The following is a 21,557-nucleotide window of genomic DNA, read 5'->3' as shown; positions in this document are numbered from 1 at the left end:
ACAGGGGAATGAGTAGGTCAACGGTCTAGCTGTCAATGACAAAACAAGGGATTTTTATGATAGTCACTAAGAATTTGGTCTTTCCTAATTTGAGTCCATTTGTGAGTGCTGTATGTTCTCTCTTGATGATCTACCTAACTCAAATGACCTCTGATCTGTAGACCTATCACCAGTCCCCTTGGACACTCCAAATTTGGTGAACCATGCCCACAGCAATGGTCTGTGGTGGGGGCCTTCCTATGGAAGCCAGAATTAGGCTTTTTATTTACAAGGCCTGTCCTAAGAAGGTGGCAGGGAGCTGTCCAACTAAGACTCTGTAGAGAAGCTGAACAAGCACAAAACCTCTGCAGGACTAACAGCGATGTTGCCTTAGCCAGGAGCCCTCAACACTTGTTCACTGCTAGCTAAAATACCAAATGTCAACAACGAATGTGATACCATCCCCATTCACTTTCCCAAAGGTGTGTGTAGAACTAAAGAAGCTCTTGCCTGATATCTAGCTAGGCTCTCTCAGGGTTCTCCTATGAAAAAAAACAGAAATTAATCCCAAACCCACTGGCTTGACCAAAGACAAGAGGCATGTGCGTGGAAAAACATAGCCTGATATTAAAAATCCAAAGGCAGGTGGAAGTGCTCACCAGCCTTGCCCATGCCTTCTCTTGTCTAAGTGGGTGTTCCTTGGACCACCATAAGCCTCAGAAACCTGAGTGGCAAATTAGTCACCGTCTCTACTCTGATTGGGAAATATTTCCTTGTTATCCGTCCAAGTTTGATCAGCATTTCAGTTAAACAGGTTAAAAATGCCCGAGGAATTCAGAGCTGGAAAGAACCTCAGAGTCATTTGGCCCGAGTTTATTTTAAAAATGAAGAAAAAGAAGCCCAGAGAGATACAGGCACTTGTTTTTCAAGAGGCACAGCCAGGAGCAGAGGGCTGGAGAGCAGCAGCGCATCAACCCCGCCGGCTCCAGGCTCTGCGAACCGAACGCCCTCCGCATCGCGCTGCTCGCGGACCGCTCTGCACGCGCCCGAGGCCTAGATGGCCAAGAAATCAAGGGCACCGGCTCTTCTAAATTCTCCAGGAAGAAAGTTCCAAGGCGCTGGGGGCCGATGCGGAGGATTTTCAAAGGCCTGCGGCGGAGCCCTGCTCGCAGGGACACGGGCCAGATGTCCTCACGTCCCCTCTGCAGACGCTGGGGCCGCCTGCTGCAGTCCACCCCGCGCGGGCGCACAGCCGCCTCTGCTCCCGCAAGCCCCCGGGCAGCTTCGGAACACACCTAGGGATCCCGCCGGGCGGGCGGGTGGATAGTGCAGGGGCGGCAGGATGGCTGCGAAGGTCAGTCGTCTCCCCTGCTGGCCGCCTTCCTTTCCTGGTCGCTCCCCGTGGCGGCAGAGAAAACAATGAACCCGCGGGGCAGACAGAAGACAGACTGATGCATCTGCACACTCGGAAGAGAGGGTCCAATGGCTAAGCAGCTCGAGTGGGGCCGTCAGAAAACCGTGGGGTTTTCACAGAGCAGGTGGAGTTCACTGCAAAAGCACTGAGTCTTGCCAATCACTGGAGATGGCGCACCTTTGTTCGGTTTTCAGAAGTGCAATTCCAGGGGCACTTTTTTTTTCCCCCCTTGTGAAAGAGACTGTAAAGACAATATTAATTTGTTTAAGCTCAAGACGTGAAACAAACCGGATGCCATGCTTTCTCAGCTTTCTGAGTTACAGATGACGGTGTAATTTAGCATCACCTGAAGCCAAAATTCACCTGAGTAGAATTAGGGATTGTCAGTGAATCCCCACTCACACTTCCAGAGATGAGTCCGATTCTTCTAGACACACACACACACACACACACACACACATATACAGAAACAGTTATCTGTCTCCTTGGCCCTGATCTCCTATTGAACAATAGATACGGGCCCAGGACAATGTGGGGTTTGGTGCTTCTTTTGGGAGAAGAACTTACAGTATTTCTCCATCCCTATTATTCCCCTCTCTGTGTATGGTTTGTATGTCAGCTGCTACCTGAACAGAGGTGGCAGTTCCATATAGGTTGGCTTAGAGAAGAAAGCTGTTCTCACTTGGGTTCTATAAATTACTCATATTCTCACTTTAATATCAAGTACGATATGTATTAGAGTGCATGGTTTTGGCTAGAATCAATTTGGAAGGCTGTCAAATAAAAAACAAAATAGGAAAATAAATCCAAAGTAAAATTTATGACATGATTTTACTCCCATTACATTCCACTTAACAAATGCATATGTTTTACAATATCTTTAATAATAATTATTAAACATAGTAAAATACTTCCAAACTTGGCTCATTGCATAATTGTACTTCGAGTGAAAAAAAAAAAATTATCTGAAGCCTTGTCAATATGCCACTTCCTCCTCCCCCAGCTTTTAACAGAAGCAGCCTCCAGTGGAATAATCCAAGCTGTGTTCAAGAAGTTGGCAAGTAGGTCCAATTAAATGTGGTTTTACTGTATTCTGGCGTTTGCATATCTTGTTTGCCAAGAAGTAATCTTTGACAAAAAAAAAAAAGAATCTCTACTGGCCCAGACACAGCCTGGATGGTGCAATGCATCACATAACTTTACCCCATGACTAAGATAATCTTTTTTTCTTAAATAGCTGTGGAAACTGTATCATATATCCATCATATTCCTATATGAATCACAAAACACTGTGCTTTATGGAGCCTCTTACATTTATACATGACAATCTGAAATTCATCTTAATAGCCCTGCTTATTTTAATTATTAAACTCAAAGGGGGTTACTTTCAGCCACCTGAGCTTGATGTATTTATTCAGGTGTGCTCCAGTTGGATTATCTGAATGAGGCTCCAAAGGACCCTATTGACTATGAAACGCCGGCTGGTCCAAGTTGCAATCATCCACACTCACAAACCCAGGGACCTGAAACTCAGGGACAGACATGCTCCTCTGAGTTTTGCTGGGCCGTTCTTTTGCTGGTGTTTTACACACTCCCATGCCCTTATGGAGGCGCTGACTCTCGTAGCCCCTTCCAGCTAACCCACGCGCTACGTGAACCATCAGCCGTATCCAAAGTCCAGATGGAAAGCTGTCAACAAAGAGACTCCTTCCGCTCTGCCTACTGCATGATTCATCCCTGGCATGAAGACAGGCCGGAGATGGCCCCACCACCTTGACTCCCATTGGTGAGCCAGCCGAAGAGCACAGGTGCCCATTCCTCAGGTCAGCAGGGAGGGATCGGGTCCGAAAATGCCTCTGAACACACAACTTGGCCTTTGTTATCGACCGTCACAAGCTCATTAAAAACACATGCAGAAATGGTTAAACAAAATCCTCTAAACCTTTTACAAAATTGCCAGTCTATTAGAAGGACTGAGCTCACAGCAAACTCTCCCTTCCAATGTGTGCAATGGAGCAGCTAATGTCCTTTGGACTCTTGTCTATGGCACCAAGCAGAGAGAGGTGGGGGGGGGGGGCTTGTTTGTTTTTGGTTCTTGTTGTTGTTTTTTTAACTTTTTTAAAACCAAACTCTTCAATAGTGCAACCCAAAGGACTGTTTTTACCAAACACGTACTGTTAAAGTCATTGCCTTATAAAAAAAAAAATCTACGAAAATTATAAAATAAAAAGGGAGATCTGTGTCATTGTATCTGGGAGAGCAAGAAGGAAAAGAGAAGCAGATGACCGTGGCACGAATGCTTTTGTGAGTGGCACGGCATCAAAGAGCGAAGTGGACTCGCTGAATGGGGGTTTTGAAGCCTATTACGTGGAAAAGTTGGATCGTAAGCTTGATCTGGGCAATATTTACTCATAGTTTCCTTATAAGGCGCAGAGCACTGCATTCCATCGAGTTGTGGACTTTCACCAGGTGCATCTTCCTCCTAACAGAAGTAGTCTCAAGGAGGCGGTTTGACCACAGATTTGCAGTGTACCACGATGTGGCTCTAGCGACACATAAAATAGCACATCAGTGATGTGAGGCCTGAGATGGAGAGGCTCTGGGCTCTGATCTGGCATGTGCCACCTTCTCCTGGTGAGATCAGTAAGTCATTTAAATCTCTGGGGAAATCATTTTAATATATGTGCCTCTCTGGGGAGTTGCCCTTGTTCCTTATCATTATATATATTAATCATGCTGGGTTTTTATTTTTTTAATTTTATGATGCAAGATTAAATATAAACTGAAGCTTTCAGTCTTGGTCTCTCCAGCCTTAAGAGAAAAATACATCTCCAGCTTAGGTTTTTGGATTAATCAGATAGAGAGTTGAAAGGGCTTGGGACATTCATCTATGGGAACCAAAAGTACGATGTAAGTTCTATGAGGGTTAGGGCATACTTACCTATCTGAGACTGTAGGATCTTTTTCATTCCTATGGTGCTTGGACTTTCACATATCATGTAGAACTTGCTTTCCTCAGGGCCTGCTTAAAACCAGAATAAAGTTGAGACGGTTAGTGCCCAATGAACTTAAATCATAAAAATTCACATAAAAAAAAAACCCACATTAATAAGAAGGCTTTATGATAAGGAAACTTCACTTTGGCATAAAAAATAATAATCATTATAATAGTGAAGTCTCTGCAAATGTATATAACATTTTTTTTTTTCTGAGAGCTTAATACTTTTGCAAATTCATTTGCACACTATTCTAAGGAAGGAGATGATAAGGGTATTATTTTTCTGGTCTTTCTTACAAGTGGGGAAATCAGGGTGGGCTGGTAGAACTTCACTAACTTTCCCTTAAGCCTTCTTTCTCTAAAGCAGATGATACTGAGAGACAGGGGTGAAAAACATTCCAAGTAACCAAGGCCAGTTCTCAGATAAGTGGGAAATTATTCAATTTTCCCCTTTCAGCAGCAAACAAGTTTTGAGGTTCCTGTCTGGCTGCCACCCTCTGTCGTGAATCCATGTTTCTTCCCTCCCTCTATATCCAGGAACAGTTCTGTCGGCCCTGCACTTACTAGCCTGCAAGTAGCAGTGCCTCGTCGTGGTTGAACTAGTAACATGTTTGGAAACCTAAGCAACCCCTTTCATGACTGGGAGTAGAGAGGGAGGGTGTGTCAGTGGGAAGAATCCTGCCAGGGTCTCAGTTCTTGGGAAGCCCAAGGTAGAGGCGCCAAAACATGTCCTCTACACTCTTAGGAGAGAGTGCTCTACTGTGATAATGTTTTTAATAGTTGATAGGATCTAAGGAAGAGAAATAGCATAATTCCAACCTTAGGTTCAACTTGTAAATATGTATAGCAGACAATGGTAAGTGCAATCATGGTAAATATCTATTAACATACTGCAAACTTTACCATTTGGGCATAACCAGAATGCTGATTTCAGATTCAGACTTGATCAAAGATATGCCCCGAATAAGGAATTCAGCCTCCATGTGCCTCTAAAGAGAGAAAAAAAAAAAAAAAAACCAAACCTCATGTCTAAAATGATAGATAACTAAAGGTTTGGGGAATGTATGAAATGTTTGCAAAGTAGTCTGGACCCTCTTCCCTTCTCTTATGGCCTCACCCAGTACCTGCTCTTTCACTTTTAGGATGAAAAAACTGGAAATCACTTTTGCCCTGTCCAGCTGTAAGTTTCTGTGATTTTTAGGAAGGATGTGATACAGCAACTTGTAAGGGGAGAATATCAGACACACAACACAGGTCTTCAAATAATGGGGAATAATTGGGCCATTCTGGCCATTAGATTTTTGCAATTTGAATAACAAAATTAACTCATTATTTTAAAAGCAACCAGTCCAGAATGCAAATTTTAAAATTCAGGATCCAGATGTAAGCTGGGAAATGTTTTTGTTTATACGGCTTAAGAGTTATGTTATTTTAGGAGAGAGAAAAAATTATACATGTATCATTAAATAGGAATAACAATATGAGGATTGATTGCCTCATACTTCGAGGGCGTTGTTTGACTGACTTTTAAACAGAAACACTTCAATCATTTAAAATTCTTCCATGCTGGTCAAGCCTACAAGCCGCCTGTATTTTGACTAAAGTATTATTTTTACTGCAAGATAAGCACCTTTACAAAGCAAATTGAATAGATGACAAACCCACCCTCCCTCCCCCTTTTGCACATAAGTGATTCTAGTACTGCTTTGAGGCATCCCTCAAGTCAAATAACATAAATAGAATGTGAGAAATTACCACGTTTTCTAGACTTCACACTTAGCATGAAAAACAAAACTTCATTGTGCCTCAACATATCCTCTTTTTTCTCTTAACCTAAGGATTTCATAGAGTTCGATGTGGTTTATTATACTGAGCACCTGAAAATGCCTCAGCTCCTGGGTCCACAGGCTCTGACTTTGGATATATGTCTGTGGGTTGCTGGTGCAGAGTGATAAATAGGGCCAACCTCAGATGTAGTTTTCATTCAAATGTACTTTAATTTTTACAAAATGGTAGAAATTCACACATAAAAATAAATTGGTTGAAAAAAGTCCATTGCAATGGTGTCCAAAATTATGCAATGCATAAAATTTGCCCTCTTATAATTAATAAAAGACACTGAGAAAAACAGAGCAGACTACAAAATATGAATTTTAGTTTGCATCTCAACAAAAATAAAAACCTAAAGGGTAGTCCATCTGCGAGCCTTTAGTTTCTTTTTCATTTATTCAATTGCAAGATCTTGGGGATTCTGAAGAGACCTTAAATTTTACAATAAAGGCATGTGTATAATGTCTATGCTTTGAATATGAACCTATACTCCCTCCTGTCATACTTAAGAGACCCTCTTTCTCAAAGGCAGTTAGTTATAGAAATAACCTTATAAATTATTTTCTTGGAATACGGTTTTATGCTCAAATTTCTTGTATTCAGTGAGGATTTTAAGTACACAGAGAAACAGCTATAAATGAGAAGAAATGGATTTTTTTCCCCTAAAAATGAATAGATGGCACAAACTTCTGTGGCTATGGTTCACAAACAATAAATGTTTTTCTTAAATGTTTTAATTATCTATTATTGTATCATTGTGCTTTTCTAAAACTTATCCAAATAGACACTCTAGGAAGCATTGTTGCCTGTCTGGTAAACATTTAATAGGCATTTCAGTATTACCAAAGAGCTCGTTTGCACAACACAGTTCCAAATAAATGATCCACAAAAAAAGGTACATTATGTACATACATATAATATGCATATAATTTTTCTGTTTTTAAGAAATTTAGATTAAAAGCTTAAATGCTCCTACTTTAATCACAGATCATTTCAGAGCAATAGACATATATAACTAAATGTCAGGGTGTTTGGTAATCCCCTCAAAGGTGAAGTGTACACTGAACCAAGGTATGATTTTTTTTTTAATGAGCTGAATATGTCCTTATTTATACATAGTTTCAAGTAATCTATATTTTAAAATTCTACATGGTTAAGTTTTATTCTTTTAAGCTCTGTTATACCAAAAGTTAGCTCTGATTTGTCACAGCACACATAAATAAGGTTATGCTAGTCTTTCAAGTTCAGTATCATTGTACTTACATGATTATGTATTCAAGCAACAAGAGTTAATCCAGCCTATAAAAGTTTACAAATATTCAAATACATTTTTCATGTACTACTTCATATTAACTGCAAATATACTTTTTTACAAATGTGAATATTTAGGCCACTATGTCTTTTTTAAAATTCCTATATAGTCATGTTAAGCATGCATATTGACATTGAATAAAAACTACTTGATTTAATGATTAACTACAGAGATTATAATAAACTGTAAATAAATCGCTTCCATGCATGGACTCTCTATCTGTGTCACACGGCCTCTCAAAGCCACTCTAAATATCCTCACTGAAACTGTTACTGACTAATGTGCTACATTTTAAAGCCAAATTGGGTTTTTGCTCCTCTCATGCCAAACGAACTAGACAGAATTGCCTCCTATAGCAAAATGCGAGTTCAACTGCAAACCCATTTCTGAAGATAATTAGAAAGGGTGGGTGGCAGGGACAAGTACCTGAAAATTCAAGAAAATTTTAGTTTTGACAGCATCATTTTGCAAACTACCCTTCACATAAACCCAGAGATCGTGATTAACAGTCAGTAAATATTAGAATAGAACCAGGAAAGTCAACTAGATAGTTTCTCTAAAAAATAATCAGATTTCTTTCAAGTGCTTGAATATTTAGGATTCTATGAGCCTGAATTATCTAAACAATTAAATCAACAAATTATTTAGTGTAAGCAGACACTTTTAATTGGGCTTAAATGAGCAACTTTTCAACTTTCATTTCTATGACCTCACCGTTCCTTGTTACAATGTTTTATATATGGAGTTCAGTTTCTTTCACAAGGAATTACAAACATTAAGATTTTTAACGGATCAGTTTGCAAAATGCTAAAAGTTTCACTTCTAAAATGTCTCTGTAAATAAACTAATATTTCTAAAAACCTCCAGTGTCATCAGTATGATCTGATTACTTTAGCCCTCTTTTTATATTAAAAAAAATCTAAGAAGGAGTTGGGAAGGCTAGAAACATACAGTGTTTCTTTCTACGTAACTACATTGACAAAGTCAAAAGACAAGTGGTTCTACATTTTGGACCAAAGGATCACCTACAAAGATATTTTGCCACGTTTCGGCAGGTCAGAGTACGACATTTTTAACATAAGGGACAAAATCCTATCAGTGTAATAAATTTGGACTACTAGCCAGAATGAAACTCCTAAAATTTGCTTTTAAAAAATAATTATTTTTTTAAAAAATAAAAATGGTGTTATTTCTAGCGTTTTCATGTCAAATGACATTAAAGAAAAGGATCGAGTTTTCCAGTCCAGGATTTCAAACTTCACACTTCCTCTATCACTATACCTTATTAGTAAGTTTCAAACACTGAAATAATTACAATGAAAATTTAGATCAATACTTACAAATTAAAACTAAAATTTGAGTTTCCTATCCAGACATATGTGAGTTTCCCTCATATTAGAAATGAAAGAATGTTTTAAGCTTTTATAAGAATAAAATGTAGTCATACAATAAATTTTGAGATGATAAGATTCTTGTAAAAAATTCTTATCTGGTACAATAGGACTTTTAAAGTGAAGTTTTTATGTTTGGTGTTCTATTGATCAAACTTGGGAGATTCAAGATTTTTTTAGTTGTATTACTTCTTGTTAAGAAAACCAATTGTTTTCTTTGATAACAGTTCAAAATTTTTGTTTTACCTGGAAAAAAATGAGTATTTCAGCCATTTTAATGTGAGCTATTATATAATTTTAGTAAAATGTTCATCTTTTCCTAATCTTCCAATAACATGTTTGTAGATCATGTCTATTAAAAAAAAAAAAAAAACTCTACTTGATTCACCTATTAATCTGATAGCATAATTAACCAGAAAGGAAATCCAAAACCAGTATCCTTAACATTGGATAGCTCTTGGATATTCCCCAGGGTACACCTTACACACAAAGCAGGACCCACATGAATCTAGGGCATAATTGATTATCTGAAAGAAACAGATGTTTTCAAAAGTAAATGAAACCCCATATTTAAAGTATACTTATGTATCAGCCCGATGTCAAAGGTGAGATCAATTTGAATGGTTTCCAACATGATTACATGACAAATTAATTTCCTTTTGTAAAAACGTAGTGAATGAACAACTGATTCCTTCACTTATCAAATGTGGTGATTTGTGTAATTGTTCTAGTTTTGTAAGAAGTGTTTTAAGGAGTTACTTCTTCCAAATTTCATGTCAAAACACTCTTTTTGTAAGTGTATCCAGCTAAGTTTAAAATAATGCTCATTTAAAATTAGATGCTAGTCTGTGGAACTAAATTATAACTCTTAACATCTTCTGAAAGCTTCGAGACACTCTGACCAGATAGCATAAAAACTGAAGACACAGGTCCTACTCACCCTCCCACCCCGTAACTAACTGCCCAAGAAATTTATTTTGTGGAACTCAAATGTACATTCTCCTTTCATGTCAAACAATGTTTGGTTGGTTAAAACCAAGTGAGTTTCATGTAACTGAAATACTGTGTCAACCAAAAAAAAAAGGGAAAGGTAGGATCCCAAGTAGTAAACTACTGATGGTGCTTTATAATCTTTTGGGATTCCCATCCAAAGACAACAGGGAACTTACATATGGTACACTTTCAAGCTCCAGGCCTTATATACCATTTCTACAGAAATTAAGAATATTAACCTTACTATAGATCATTTAATATAAATGTATTTAATTTTGACATTAATCATGTAAAACTGTATTTTCATAGGTACCTTTAAGGATAGAGGAATGGGCAATTATAAATTATGTAAATCCTGGAAGAGTATGGACAATTATAGATTCCAGAATTTATAAAAACTCTCAGGTCAGTGCCAGCTCTGCTCACACTTAAAGACAACTGGACCCTCAGCATGTGTGAGTGAGTGTTCTGTCAATTCTTTAGGTCAACCAGCAAATGTTTCTCACCCTGACAAGACCCATCAGGCAAGTATGAAGTTGGGACGATCACAAAAATTAGGGAACAGTTTTTTAAATGGTTGCATGTACTTAATCACATTTTAAAGTTAAAACTTAAGAATTAAAACCTGAGAACTTTTGACTTCTCCCAGCAACAAAGAGGATGTATACAGCTATTCTTGAACAAGCGAATGCCTGCTAATTCAATTGCCTAAAATTCCAGTCATTAGCCAAGCAGTTTTCCAAATTAAGACATCCGGTCTCCTACAATTTTCCACTTAAGCCAGAACACAGAAAAATAGATTTGACCAATCAACTTAAGATTACCCATGAAAATATGACTTATGGTGTATGGATTAGTAGTTGTACAGTGTATTATGAAAAATCTATGCTGCCACCTTCACGTTCCCAATCCAGGTTGTAGAAAATGGATCACATTTTTTTTAATGTGCATATAGAATCTTCTTAAATGACTAGAAGCAAAATGTTTGAACACTTCTATCTGAGTGATTTAAGGTAATCTAATAATTCATAAGCTCTGAACAGAATTAATATTAAAAATAAAGATGCCATGTATGATACATATTTAGGATCTATAGGGTACATAATCACAATTTTGAAAACACACAAGAATTCTCAGTTCATATAATTTATTGCAGTTAGCACACAGTTTAAAAATTCACCAACACACCAATAGTACAAAACTAAACAGCATTATAAGTTATTCCCCCCTCAGGAAAATAAAACATACTATGATTGTCAAAGCTAGATGTCAGTCTAAGTTTTAGAACAAAGGAAGAATGTGAAACTAATAAAAGGAAAAAGCAATCACTCACAATGACCACAAAAAAAAATCCAAAAGAAAGTCCGTTTTCTCACAGACATTGATTGTCTTCTCTAAATTAATAAAAATTATCTTAACATAAACTGTACTTTAAAAAAACTAGAAACTCTTCAAGTAACTAAAGATAATGCTCCAAGGCCATTTTCACAGCTTTTTTTGTTTGTTTGTTTGCTTTAAATGCCATTACAGCCAAATTAACACACATTTGACCAAATATTTCCAAAACAGTCCAGCAACACACAATGGAGTTTTCCATTCAGTATCTTAAGCACAAAAATAGGCTATGTTTACAGTAGTTAAGGCGATCAAATTTTAAACAAAAGCAATTTAAAAAAAAAAAAAGGGAAAAACAGCAAACGTTTTCCATGCTACTCCCATAGACCTTATTTGTAAGTGCAAGACAGGAAAACAAACACTGTGCAAAATGCTTTTACCCTGCGTGCTGGTCATCAAAACCACACGTTGGGCTGCAGCCTCTGCTGCCGCGATACACATAGTCTACTAACCCCCTTCCCCGTGTCAATCAAGGCAGTCCAGTCCATTCAGCCTGGGGCTTTTTCAGTCCATAGAATCTTTTCATGAGTTGGGGGTGTGGGGGGGGATGGGGGGGTAAGGGATGGAGGGAGGAAGGGAGGGAAAGGAAGAAGGGGAGAGAAAGAAAAGGGGAGGAAAAAAAAAAAAGAGAATGACCTATTGTCAATTTGTGCAGTAGTTAACTCTAAAAACGCTCAACTGGGTAAATGTGTACATCTAAACTTTGAGCTGGCCTGGGTTTTGTGCAATTAGAAGTTTTGTTATAAATGCACACTGCACATGCAGATCTTTAAGCCGTTTGTAAACATTTATATTTTCCTTGTTATGTAGCGAAGTTATCAATTTGCAGCTTAAGTTTTTATTCAGCTTAACAGTTTCAACTTAAAGACAGTGGGAAAGTCAATTTAAATTATATAAAATAAAAATAAAAACAGTGCATTAACGTTCTTCATAACACCAGGTTTTTTTTCTCCAAATGGTGCTATTTCTCTAAGGAAATTAAATAATTTTAAACTCACTCGTTAAAGTTATACAATGCAAACAAAGACAAAAAATATATCGAAACTCATGCATTTCTGTAGCGTTAATATTTACTTTTCAAGACTCAACTAAGAGCATCAACACAACCTGTCAAGTCCTTTGACACCCCCCCCAGCCCATGTAATCAATTACAGTATACAATAACAGTAATTCACATTTTTCAACACACAGTTCAACACTGCTGAAGCTGCAATATCCTTTTTCATCCCAAGCAAACCTTCACAAAGACAGCGTCCCAGTGATCCCAGTGTACTTTCAGAATTTCTCTCATTGGGAACCGTCAGAAAACCAGAAGTTGCCACAGAAAGTTTTAAGTCAACTGCTTGTTTAAAAATAGATAATCCAGCATTTCAGAAATTTTCCATTTGGGTCTAAAAGCATTCAGGTTTCCAACAGCCAGAAAAGATTCATGCAATTTGAGACATATAAAGAGGCTAATAAAACTGGAGGGAATTTCTACTTTAAAAAAAAGAAAAAGTGGGAAAAAGGAGAGAGCTCAAAAGACACCGCAGTGCTGACAAAACAGACCCTATGAAAGCATTTTGTGATAGGACGATTTGTTTCAAAGGTTCTTATTGGCTTACTTCCCCTACCCCCTCGAAAGAAAGGAAGAAAAAAACACCTCTCTATTCGCCGACTTGCTCTAAAGTTTCTTTAATCAGGATGCTAAATTAGTGAGATTCTCATGCTATTCTAAAGTGCAAAAACAAGTTAATATCCCAACCTTTCAGTTCCAGGAAACGAGACTGCTTTTAGACCGTACCACAACTATATAGAGATCTATTTATATATAGGTATATATATATTATTTATATATATATATATATAAAATTATTTCCAGAGTTCTTGAGAGCTATCTTCTAAGGTCCAGTCTCTGACCGCGGGCAGGCTCAGCGCCTCGCTTTTGACCGACAAGGAGTTCACCAACTCACAGTGGAACTTGCGGATGTGCCGGTACAGGTCCCCGGACTGCGTGAACCTGCGCTCGCACCACTTGCAGGCGTGCGGCTTCTCGCGCGTGTGCACCACGGCGTGGCGGCTCAGGTTGTGCGAGTACTGGAAGCTCTTGCCGCACTGCGTGCACGTGTAGGGCTTCTCGCCCGAGTGAGTCCTCTCGTGGCGCTTCAGGGTGTACATGCAGGAGAACGTCTTGCCGCACAGCGAGCAGGTGGGCACGTTGACGTCGGCGGCCGGCTTGCTGCGCAGGCCGTCCTGCTCGCGGAAGTGCGTGCTCAGGTGGATCTGCAGGATGTGCGGGCTGGGGAAGACCTTGTTGCACAGGGGGCACATGAAGATCTGGCCGGCCGGGCTCAGGATGTTGGAGACGTAGGGCAGCAGGCTGCTCTCCATGCCGCCCTCCACCTGGACCCGCTCGCTCTCGGGGGTCATCATCTCGTCGTCGCTGGCTTTGTCCTCCCGCTCCAGCTCCCTCAGGACCGAGTCCTCCCTCAGAGGAGCCAGATGGGCCGGCTCATACTGTACCCTGTTATTAGTGCTCACACTCTCTTTCACAGTGCTATGTTCCATGTCATAGTCATTAGTGCCAACATCACTCTCATCACAGGAAGCCTCTTTCTCCACCTTCACCTGCACCAGGTTGCTTCTCAGCACGTCCTGTGAAGAGAAATAAGAGCTGTTCAGATTTTCAACTCCTGAAAGGCTGGACTTGACAGACAGGTCCAGCACACAGTCAACATCTGCCGAATCCCTCACGGAGGTGACAGACCTCTGGGACAAAGACTCTGTTGAGCTGCAGGGGCTGGCTACTGTTTTTCCAGCTGCTGTGGCGTGTGGCTCTGCCTCTCCGCCAGCCTGGGGGATGCCTGCTGAGTCCGAGGGCAATCGCATCCACATGTTCCCAGGCTCGGCCGCCAAGTCCCTTTTGCTGGGCAAGATGTTCAGTTTTTCATCTTCCCCTTCATCTTCATCACTGGGCAAATCGCCTGCCATGTGGCTGCTGCCATCCGAGAGGCTCTCGACTTTGTCCGAACAACTTGAAGCATCTTCTTCCTTTTTGGTGCTGTCTGCCTCCGTGGTGGCTTTCTCTTTCAGCTTCTTTTTGCAGACTTTGACAATGTCATACATGTGGAGATAACTGGCAGCTGCTAGCACGTCTTCAATGGGCAAGTCTTTGAACTGGAGTTTCCCTTCATACATGAATTCAAGCAGGAGAGCGAAGGCTGGGGCTGTAACAATGTCGCTGTTCAGATGAACAATGTCTCTTTTGTCCAGCTGGTCCTTGTAAAAGAGGTGGAAATACATGCTGCATGAAGCCAGTACAGCGCGGTGCGCTCGGAACTGGGCATCTCCCACCAGAACAGTGCAGTCACAAAGAAAACCCTGATGTCTCTGCTCGCTCAGACACTGCAGCAAATGTCTACTATGGTCTGGAAACTCCATACTGTCTTCATAACCTGGGAAGAGAGAAATTTCTCATGAGAGTCTGGTTAGGAACAACTTTTCAATGCTCTAGTCCCCACTTTAAAAAAAAAAAAAAATCAGCTTGGGCCTCGGAGGTACATGTCCCTGAATTTTAATCAGGCTTATGACCCAAGCACTACCAAATCACACACACACACACACACACAAAACCAAATGTGAGAAGAAAAATGTACGCTTTCGAAACTTCTCACTCCAGCCTGATGCGTCTCCATCTTCCCTGAACTTTTAGTCAAGTTTTAAAAGTCTTCATTTCAATACAGTCTCTTACTGAAAGTAAGAATTTACGTCTCTTTCAGAAGCAATTTAACTAACGCTAATCATCAAATTATGTCCTACAAAACCTACAAGATAGCTTTATTTTCAAAGGGAACAACTCAAATAATGAACAAAGAAAAGTCGACAACACATTCTGGAAGATTCAGGAAACTTGTTCAACCATCCTTTTTTATTACTTTTGATACCTGACTGCACTTAGAAAGCAGGATTTAAACACACACATTTGGCTGAATCAAGGGAAAAAAAATGAAATTGCATAATTAGTCCAGAAATCAGCAAACAACTTACTTTTAAAGTTAGAGTGTTAAAACAACAAAAGCCCTGTGTATAAAAACAGATGTTAATGCCTTAAGATTTGCAGGTATAGCACACATGTACGAGATCAGAAGGAACTACACGAACAGATGGAAAAGATCATCCTTACTATGAACAAATCCAAAATTTTTTTTTATGAATTGAGAAAAGAAATGGTTGTATTTCTTTGTAAAATCTGTACATTTAGAATATTAAAAACCAGAAGGGCTTTATTTAACGCTGAAAATTCTCATCTAAACTTTGATCTGTTGCATAGCAAAATGAGCTCCATATTAAAATTAATACAAACTTTTAAATAAAGGCATATTACATTCAAATGAAACTCAAAAGCTGTACAGGTTCCACATACCAAAAAAAAGCCTTGCTAGTAAAAGAGAAACAATTTTTTTTTTTTACTCTGACATACCTCAGTCAACAGAAAATACTTTGTTTCAACATAACTTGATATATTCTGTTCTCCCAATAGTCTTTATTCTTTCAAATGTGCATTGTTGCCCTTATTTTCTGGTGAAAGAGGGTAAAATGGAGGGAGGGGGAGACGCAGATGTACAAAGGGTCAAAATTCAACTGCAAAATTCAACTCCTTAAAAATACAGAAAGCCCGACTTCCCCTTTCCTATGACTAGAAGCAAAGTTCCACATCACCCAGCTCAAAAAGTGCATTTGGGGAATGGATACATATTAATTTAGTATTTAAAAATTACTTCCCTGCTGCTTCTACACTTTGCCCAAGATGGACTAAAACTTTCAGCCAAACCCAATACATTCTGCAAGATGCCACTGCTAGAATAAACCAAGATTTACAATACAATCACTTTAAGTGCCCCACAGCTAACATCAATCCTAATCCTTGAGAGGGCTAAAAATAAAGATTGGAGGGCAGCTCACAAGGTAGCCGTGATCAAATTAGGAGGCTGAGAGGACAGAGAGGGACGAAGAAGGAAGCTTATAAACATCTGATCCAGCTGACTGTGGCCATATGGCAGCTGCTGCCCAGATAAAGAGATTAAGAATAGAGGAGTGCGATTACAGCTGTCTGGCCAATTCAGGCAGCTCAAATCTACAAGTTCTAAATTAGTCGCTAACACAAAAACTCCTGCAAATAATTATCGTTATGCTGAAATAAAAGATCTCTTAAGTATATATTTGAGAGAGAAATGAGGAAACCAGTCAAACTATTCTCCTGGGGACAAAAGTTTTTTTTTTTTTTCTTTTCTTGTAAAAAAAAACCTTCGGTTTCAAAAGCACTACAGCTGTATGTTTCAGTAAGTAGTGCTGCTGAATGTTTTGAAGAATAAAGTTTCACAGTGGAATTAATTACACAACAATCTAGCTTCTTAACTAGAATAATCTTCTCATATAAGTTTGAATGCTGGATTCCAAACAGTTTACTGTTTCTCCCCCCCACTCCAAAAGCAAAAGGAATCTAAATAGCAGTGAACAACAACAAAAAAGCATTTTAATCCGAAGTGATCTCAAAAAGCAGTATTTCAAAGCCTTTCTTAACATTTCAAAACTTGAAATATTCTGTAAAGTTCTTTACCGCTCAAGCAAAAAGGGATAAAAATTAAAACTAAACAAGCCCAAGACTTTCAATGCCAATAAGATGTTCATTTAATACTCAATTCCATATTTTACCCCTAAACTGGATTAGAAAAGTAATGTGATTTTTTTTTAATTAAATAAACAAAACACCAAAACAGAAATATGCTCAATCTAATCTCTTGCTACTCCTACCTTTAGGACACATAAACCTGATTAAGTCCTTTCCTCTGAGTCTCGCTGGCTCCAGGTCTGTTACATCGGTGGAAAAAAAGCAGACTAAGAGAGACAGATGCAAAGTGGAGATGATGTTAGAGAGGAATGAGATACCTTCTCCACCACAGATCCGCACACACTAACTCCCTGTCTGTGTGTTAGAATAAAAGGCTGAGGGATGGCAGGCTGTCAGCTGCTCTGACATCATGTTCAGATGGAAATGCTACCTCCAGCTGTGCTCCTTTTAATGCCATATGCTACTCCTCTACACTCCTGCCACCAGCTTTTTCTTAGGAGAACTTTTCTCTTCTGTTAGTATAAACAAAATACTTCAAAGTCTCCCTTTTTTTCCCCCAAACTTTCTAACAGAAGAAATGGAAAAACTCAGCATATGGAGTTCTACTGTATTTATGGAATAGCAACACTTCTGTCTTAAGTTGGTGGACGGGCTTACATACTGACAGCGCACACTTGCCACGGTGCTATTCAGGAAATCCAGATTCACTTTTATTCAACTCCAACGTTCAGTTTCAAAGGCAGCTCAGGGATATTTTTAAACCAACCCATTTGACATCTCCAGTCCCATTTCAACATTATTACGGCACTTTAATTTCTTTCTCTCTGCGGAGAGAATGGTATACATGTCTCAGGATGTTGGAAGACTATTCACAACTATGACTTCAACCTGGTTCTCATTATTTCACCCTTACATAACTCCTTATCTAAAACTACCTTCTCTGTAAAATTTCCCACACTGCCAGTTAATGCAAATTTCAACTCTCAGTATCAACAAGCTGAAACTGCACTTTCTGAAATCCTGGAAAGTACTTCAATGAGACAGATTAATAAACTTGACAACCTGCTACAGCCACCTAAAATGAAGGCTGCATCTGGGTATCTGATCCGACTTTCCCCTCAGAAAGAGCAGAACTTTGCCTTCCCCTTGATCTGTGTCCCATAACAATCTTTTTTTGGGTCACTCTGTAATGTTCCTGATCACAAGAAAACCTTTCAGGGAGAAAGGGGGAAGGGGTGGGGGAACCTAGGTCTAGCAAGTTAGGGAACTTTTTTAGCTACATGTGCGGGTCTTTTCGAATGGCTGATGAAATTGTAAAGCAACCCGGGCTGGCCCGACCGGTGCCCTGAAAGGGGCTGCGACATCTGTGAATGTCAAATACGTCTGCACAGGCTCCTGTGGGGGTGAGGAACAGAAAAGGCTCTGGGGCCTGAGGCGCCAAGTGTCACAGTCCTGGTGATAACCACTGTGTTCTCATTAGAAAAACCATGGCCAAGAGTTAAAAGAAAGAGTAACAAAGGCCAAGGTTCTCTCTCCCGTGCTTCTTGCTTTCCCAAAGTCACAAATCCAACTTTCTCTAACTTCGCGATAAATGACATAATTATGAATGCTTATTTCAGGAGGCACTCCTTGGAGATAAAATTCCTCGGCCACACCACCTATTCTGCACAAATGCCCTCGCCTCATTCCCATATATCAGACATTAATCACCCCATTTATCCAGTGCGGGGGGGGGGGGCGAGTGACAGTTTAATGAGTCCCGAGCACCGCAATGGGCTAGCGACTCCCACTCCACAAATCAACCTCTTTGCGCCTCGCAGCCGCAGGTCCGGAGAGGGTTTTGTGAGGCCGGGTTTTGTTTTTCAAGGAGGTGGGGGCAGGGGTGCGGAGCAGGGAGGCGGCGGGGGTGGGGGTGGGAAGCAATGCAAATTTTTACGTAGTTGGCTGTGCATAAAACACTAGGGGAAAGAGGAAGGTTAAACCACAGGGAAGGAGGTGGAGGGCGTAGAGCCGGTGCAGCAGGAAAACACCTTAAACAACAGACGAGAAAACAGACCCGGGTCACGGCAACAACAAAAGAAAAGTCGTAAGAAGCCGGGGGAGGGTGGCTGCTACCGCTTCCCCGCCGCCACGGCGAGAGCCCCCGCCAACTGCCCCGGCCCGGGAGGGGCCTCCCCGCAGGCGCCGCCGCAGCTGCAAGGGTCCCCGGAGCCGCGGCCGTCCCGGCGCCGTGCAGCTGCACCGCTCCCAAGCCCCCGCCCCGCGCCCCCCTCCCCCGAGAGGCGCCGCCGCAGCTGCACCGGCCGGAGCGCGCCCCGCGCCGCAGCTGCACCGGCCGCACCCCGCCCGACCCGCAGCTGCGGCGGCCCGGCCCCGCACCCGGCCCCCGCCGCTGCGGCGCCCCCCGCCACCCCTAGCTCCACCCGCACAAACTAACTCCACTCGCGGGGCCCGGTCGCCCGCCCGCCCTGCCCCGCCGGCCGGGGCCGCACAGCCGGCGCCCCGCCCGCCAGGGCCCCGGGTGCGGAGGGGGCGCCGGGTCGGGGCCGGGGGCCGGCGCCGGGACTCACACGGAGCGGCCCTAAGTCACCGCGTCCCCGCCGCCGCCGTGTCCTCCGCCTCCCGGCCGCCGCTGCCGCCGCTGCCGGACTTGGTGGGCTTCCTCCTCCGCGGGCCCCCCTCCCTCCCTCCCGGCCCCCCCGCCCCCCAATCCCGGCTCCGTCGCCCGCTCCCCCTGCCCCCTCCCTCCCTCCCGCCCACCCCCTCTGGCAGCCGGAGGAGCGCGGCGGAGCGAAGAGGCCCCACTCTCAACGGCTCCCCATGGCAGCAGCCCAGCGGCGGCCGCAGCCTGCCAGACACAGCGAGGGAGCGAGCGAGCGAGGAGCGAGCGCGGAGCCCGGGCCGGGGGGCGGGGGGGGGGGGCAAGGGGGAGGGGCGGGGGACGCACCACGCACGCACGCGGCGGCGCCGGCCAGATGTTACCCCCCCACAACTGCGCGCCTCCCTCCTTCCCTCCCTCCCGGCGCTGGGCTGCTGCGATTGACCGAAAGCGGCCGGACCGGGTTCCCCGCCCGCCTCCCGCACGCAGTCTCCTCCAATAGGAGGGCGGCTTTTCAGGAGGGCGGAGGCAGTGGCGGGGAATCGTCGGACTGACAAGACGGCCCAGCCAGTGGGAAAGGCGAACTGAAGCTGCCGCTCGCGCGTGCCAATCGCAGACAGAAACTGTTGGGATGGGCGGGTCCGGGAGGGGCTGGTAGCAAGGCGGTGCGGGCGGAGTCGTCGGGCGGGCGCAGCGGCGGTGGCGGCAGCGGCGCCCCTCTGGGGGACTTGGCCGTGAGAAAGTGAAAGGAGCCCGCGGGCGGCGGCGACAGCTGCGCTGGGAGGGGCTTGTTTCCAGGCTAGGAGGCCTCGCGCGCTTTAGGCGAGAGGAGGGAGCTTTTCGGTGTGCGCCTTGACAACCGTAAATACACTTTTGAACGAAGTGGGGCTGGGCTGCTTGAAGTTACGGAGGTTATCAGCGGAGGCAGGGCGCCCGGGACACACAGGACCTAAGTCCGGCATTAGGTGGCTTCCTCGACTCTGGCTGCTGTGGGTGGCGACGCCCAGGCTCTCGTGTCCCAGAGCGCAGAGGGTAGGACTAAGGGACGTCCTCGCTCCGTCTGGCGCTGCCCCGCCAGCAGGTGCAGGTGCGCGTCGGGCTCAGCGGACGCCACTGGCTCCGACGGGCAGTTTCTGAGCGTCATTCTCAGGGCATCTTGTCACAGGCAAGGCAGAGCGCCTGTATTTCTCGCAGAACCCTCATGTCACGTGTATTGCACTGTTACAAGTAGCCATTCCCAAGTGACCAAATTCTAGAGAACTACAGTAAAAGTAATACTTGTCGAAGCCATACCCTGATTTCTTAATTTGTACGTCTTCAAGCCACAAAATTAAAGTACGGAGGGAAGATGTAAGACTGTTGCATCGTTTCTCCCTTCCTTCAAATAAATTTTTATTCGATTCCCATTCTTTGCAATTAAGCTGTGTTCTTCACGGCCACCAAGAAAAGTAGAAACTTCTACTTCAAGAAGTTGGAAATCTTCTTGAGGAGGCAAGAATTACAAGCAAAAAGTTGAATAACAAGGCAGAAAATGGTTTACAAATGTAAAATAGAAAACTGCAGAGTGAGGAAGTTAGTACCCTTGTAATTGTCAAGGAAATGTGTTTATTCTTTGCTAACTGAACTGAGACTGGCAAGCCTGTTGCTAACCAACTTGCCAGGAGACCTTTCAACTGGGCAAAATGTGCTGTCACTTTGTTCCAGGTCAGATGGGTAAACCAAGTTGAAAGTATTGTGTAGGCAATCAGACATATTGAATTACTAATGAAGTAAAAAACAGGAGCACTCGGGATTCCTGAAGCTGAAATGCTATTGGAGTATCCTATTAGAAACAGTGGTGATATTCTCTACTTTTTCCTCAACCTTTTCATGTGCCCATGAGGTTGATAACTGAGGTCAAGGCCATTCTATGACAACCAGAGTTTTTTATTCCGTGAAATGTATTCTATTTGTGCTCTTGCTGACTTCTGGATCTTTTAGTTTGGTGACAGGCCAAATTTCAGTTGACTTGTTAAAAGTTAGGGAAGTTTATAAATAT

The 21,557-nt window shown here is 42.5% G+C and overlaps 1 protein-coding gene and 1 long non-coding RNA gene across 9 annotated transcripts; one reads left to right on the top strand and one right to left on the bottom strand.

Moving 5' to 3' along the window:
• The first annotated feature begins 3,976 nt into the window (after positions 1-3,976).
• On the top strand, positions 3,977-11,586 carry LOC122452085. Its single transcript, XR_006272587.1, has 2 exons — positions 3,977-4,036; positions 10,227-11,586. It is a non-coding gene; the product is annotated as an uncharacterized LOC122452085 (long non-coding RNA).
• On the bottom strand, positions 11,048-19,824 carry ZBTB18 (zinc finger and BTB domain containing 18). 8 transcript variants are annotated; one of them, XM_043485422.1, is made up of 5 exons: positions 19,491-19,824; positions 17,578-17,744; positions 17,103-17,186; positions 15,772-15,869; positions 11,048-14,746 (listed from the first exon to the last, which is right to left on the bottom strand). In XM_043485422.1, exon 5 carries the CDS (start codon positions 14,730-14,732, stop codon positions 13,164-13,166), a length of 1,569 nt encoding a protein of 522 aa, XP_043341357.1. In that variant the 5' UTR covers positions 14,733-14,746; positions 15,772-15,869; positions 17,103-17,186; positions 17,578-17,744; positions 19,491-19,824; the 3' UTR covers positions 11,048-13,163. The 8 variants fall into 8 exon arrangements, with proteins under 8 accessions (XP_043341357.1, XP_043341354.1, XP_043341353.1 ...); XM_043485419.1 differs by lacking the exon at positions 15,772-15,869; XM_043485418.1 differs by lacking the exon at positions 15,772-15,869 and having other exon boundaries at positions 17,582-17,744.
• Between the last annotated feature and the right edge of the window lie 1,733 nt (positions 19,825-21,557).

The sequence above is a fragment of the Cervus canadensis genome, chromosome 13, assembly GCF_019320065.1.
Source record: "Cervus canadensis isolate Bull #8, Minnesota chromosome 13, ASM1932006v1, whole genome shotgun sequence".
Classification (NCBI taxonomy): Eukaryota; Metazoa; Chordata; class Mammalia; order Artiodactyla; family Cervidae; genus Cervus; species Cervus canadensis.
Note: the sequence above shows the minus strand (reverse complement) of the source record. Positions and strands in the feature narration are given on the sequence as shown.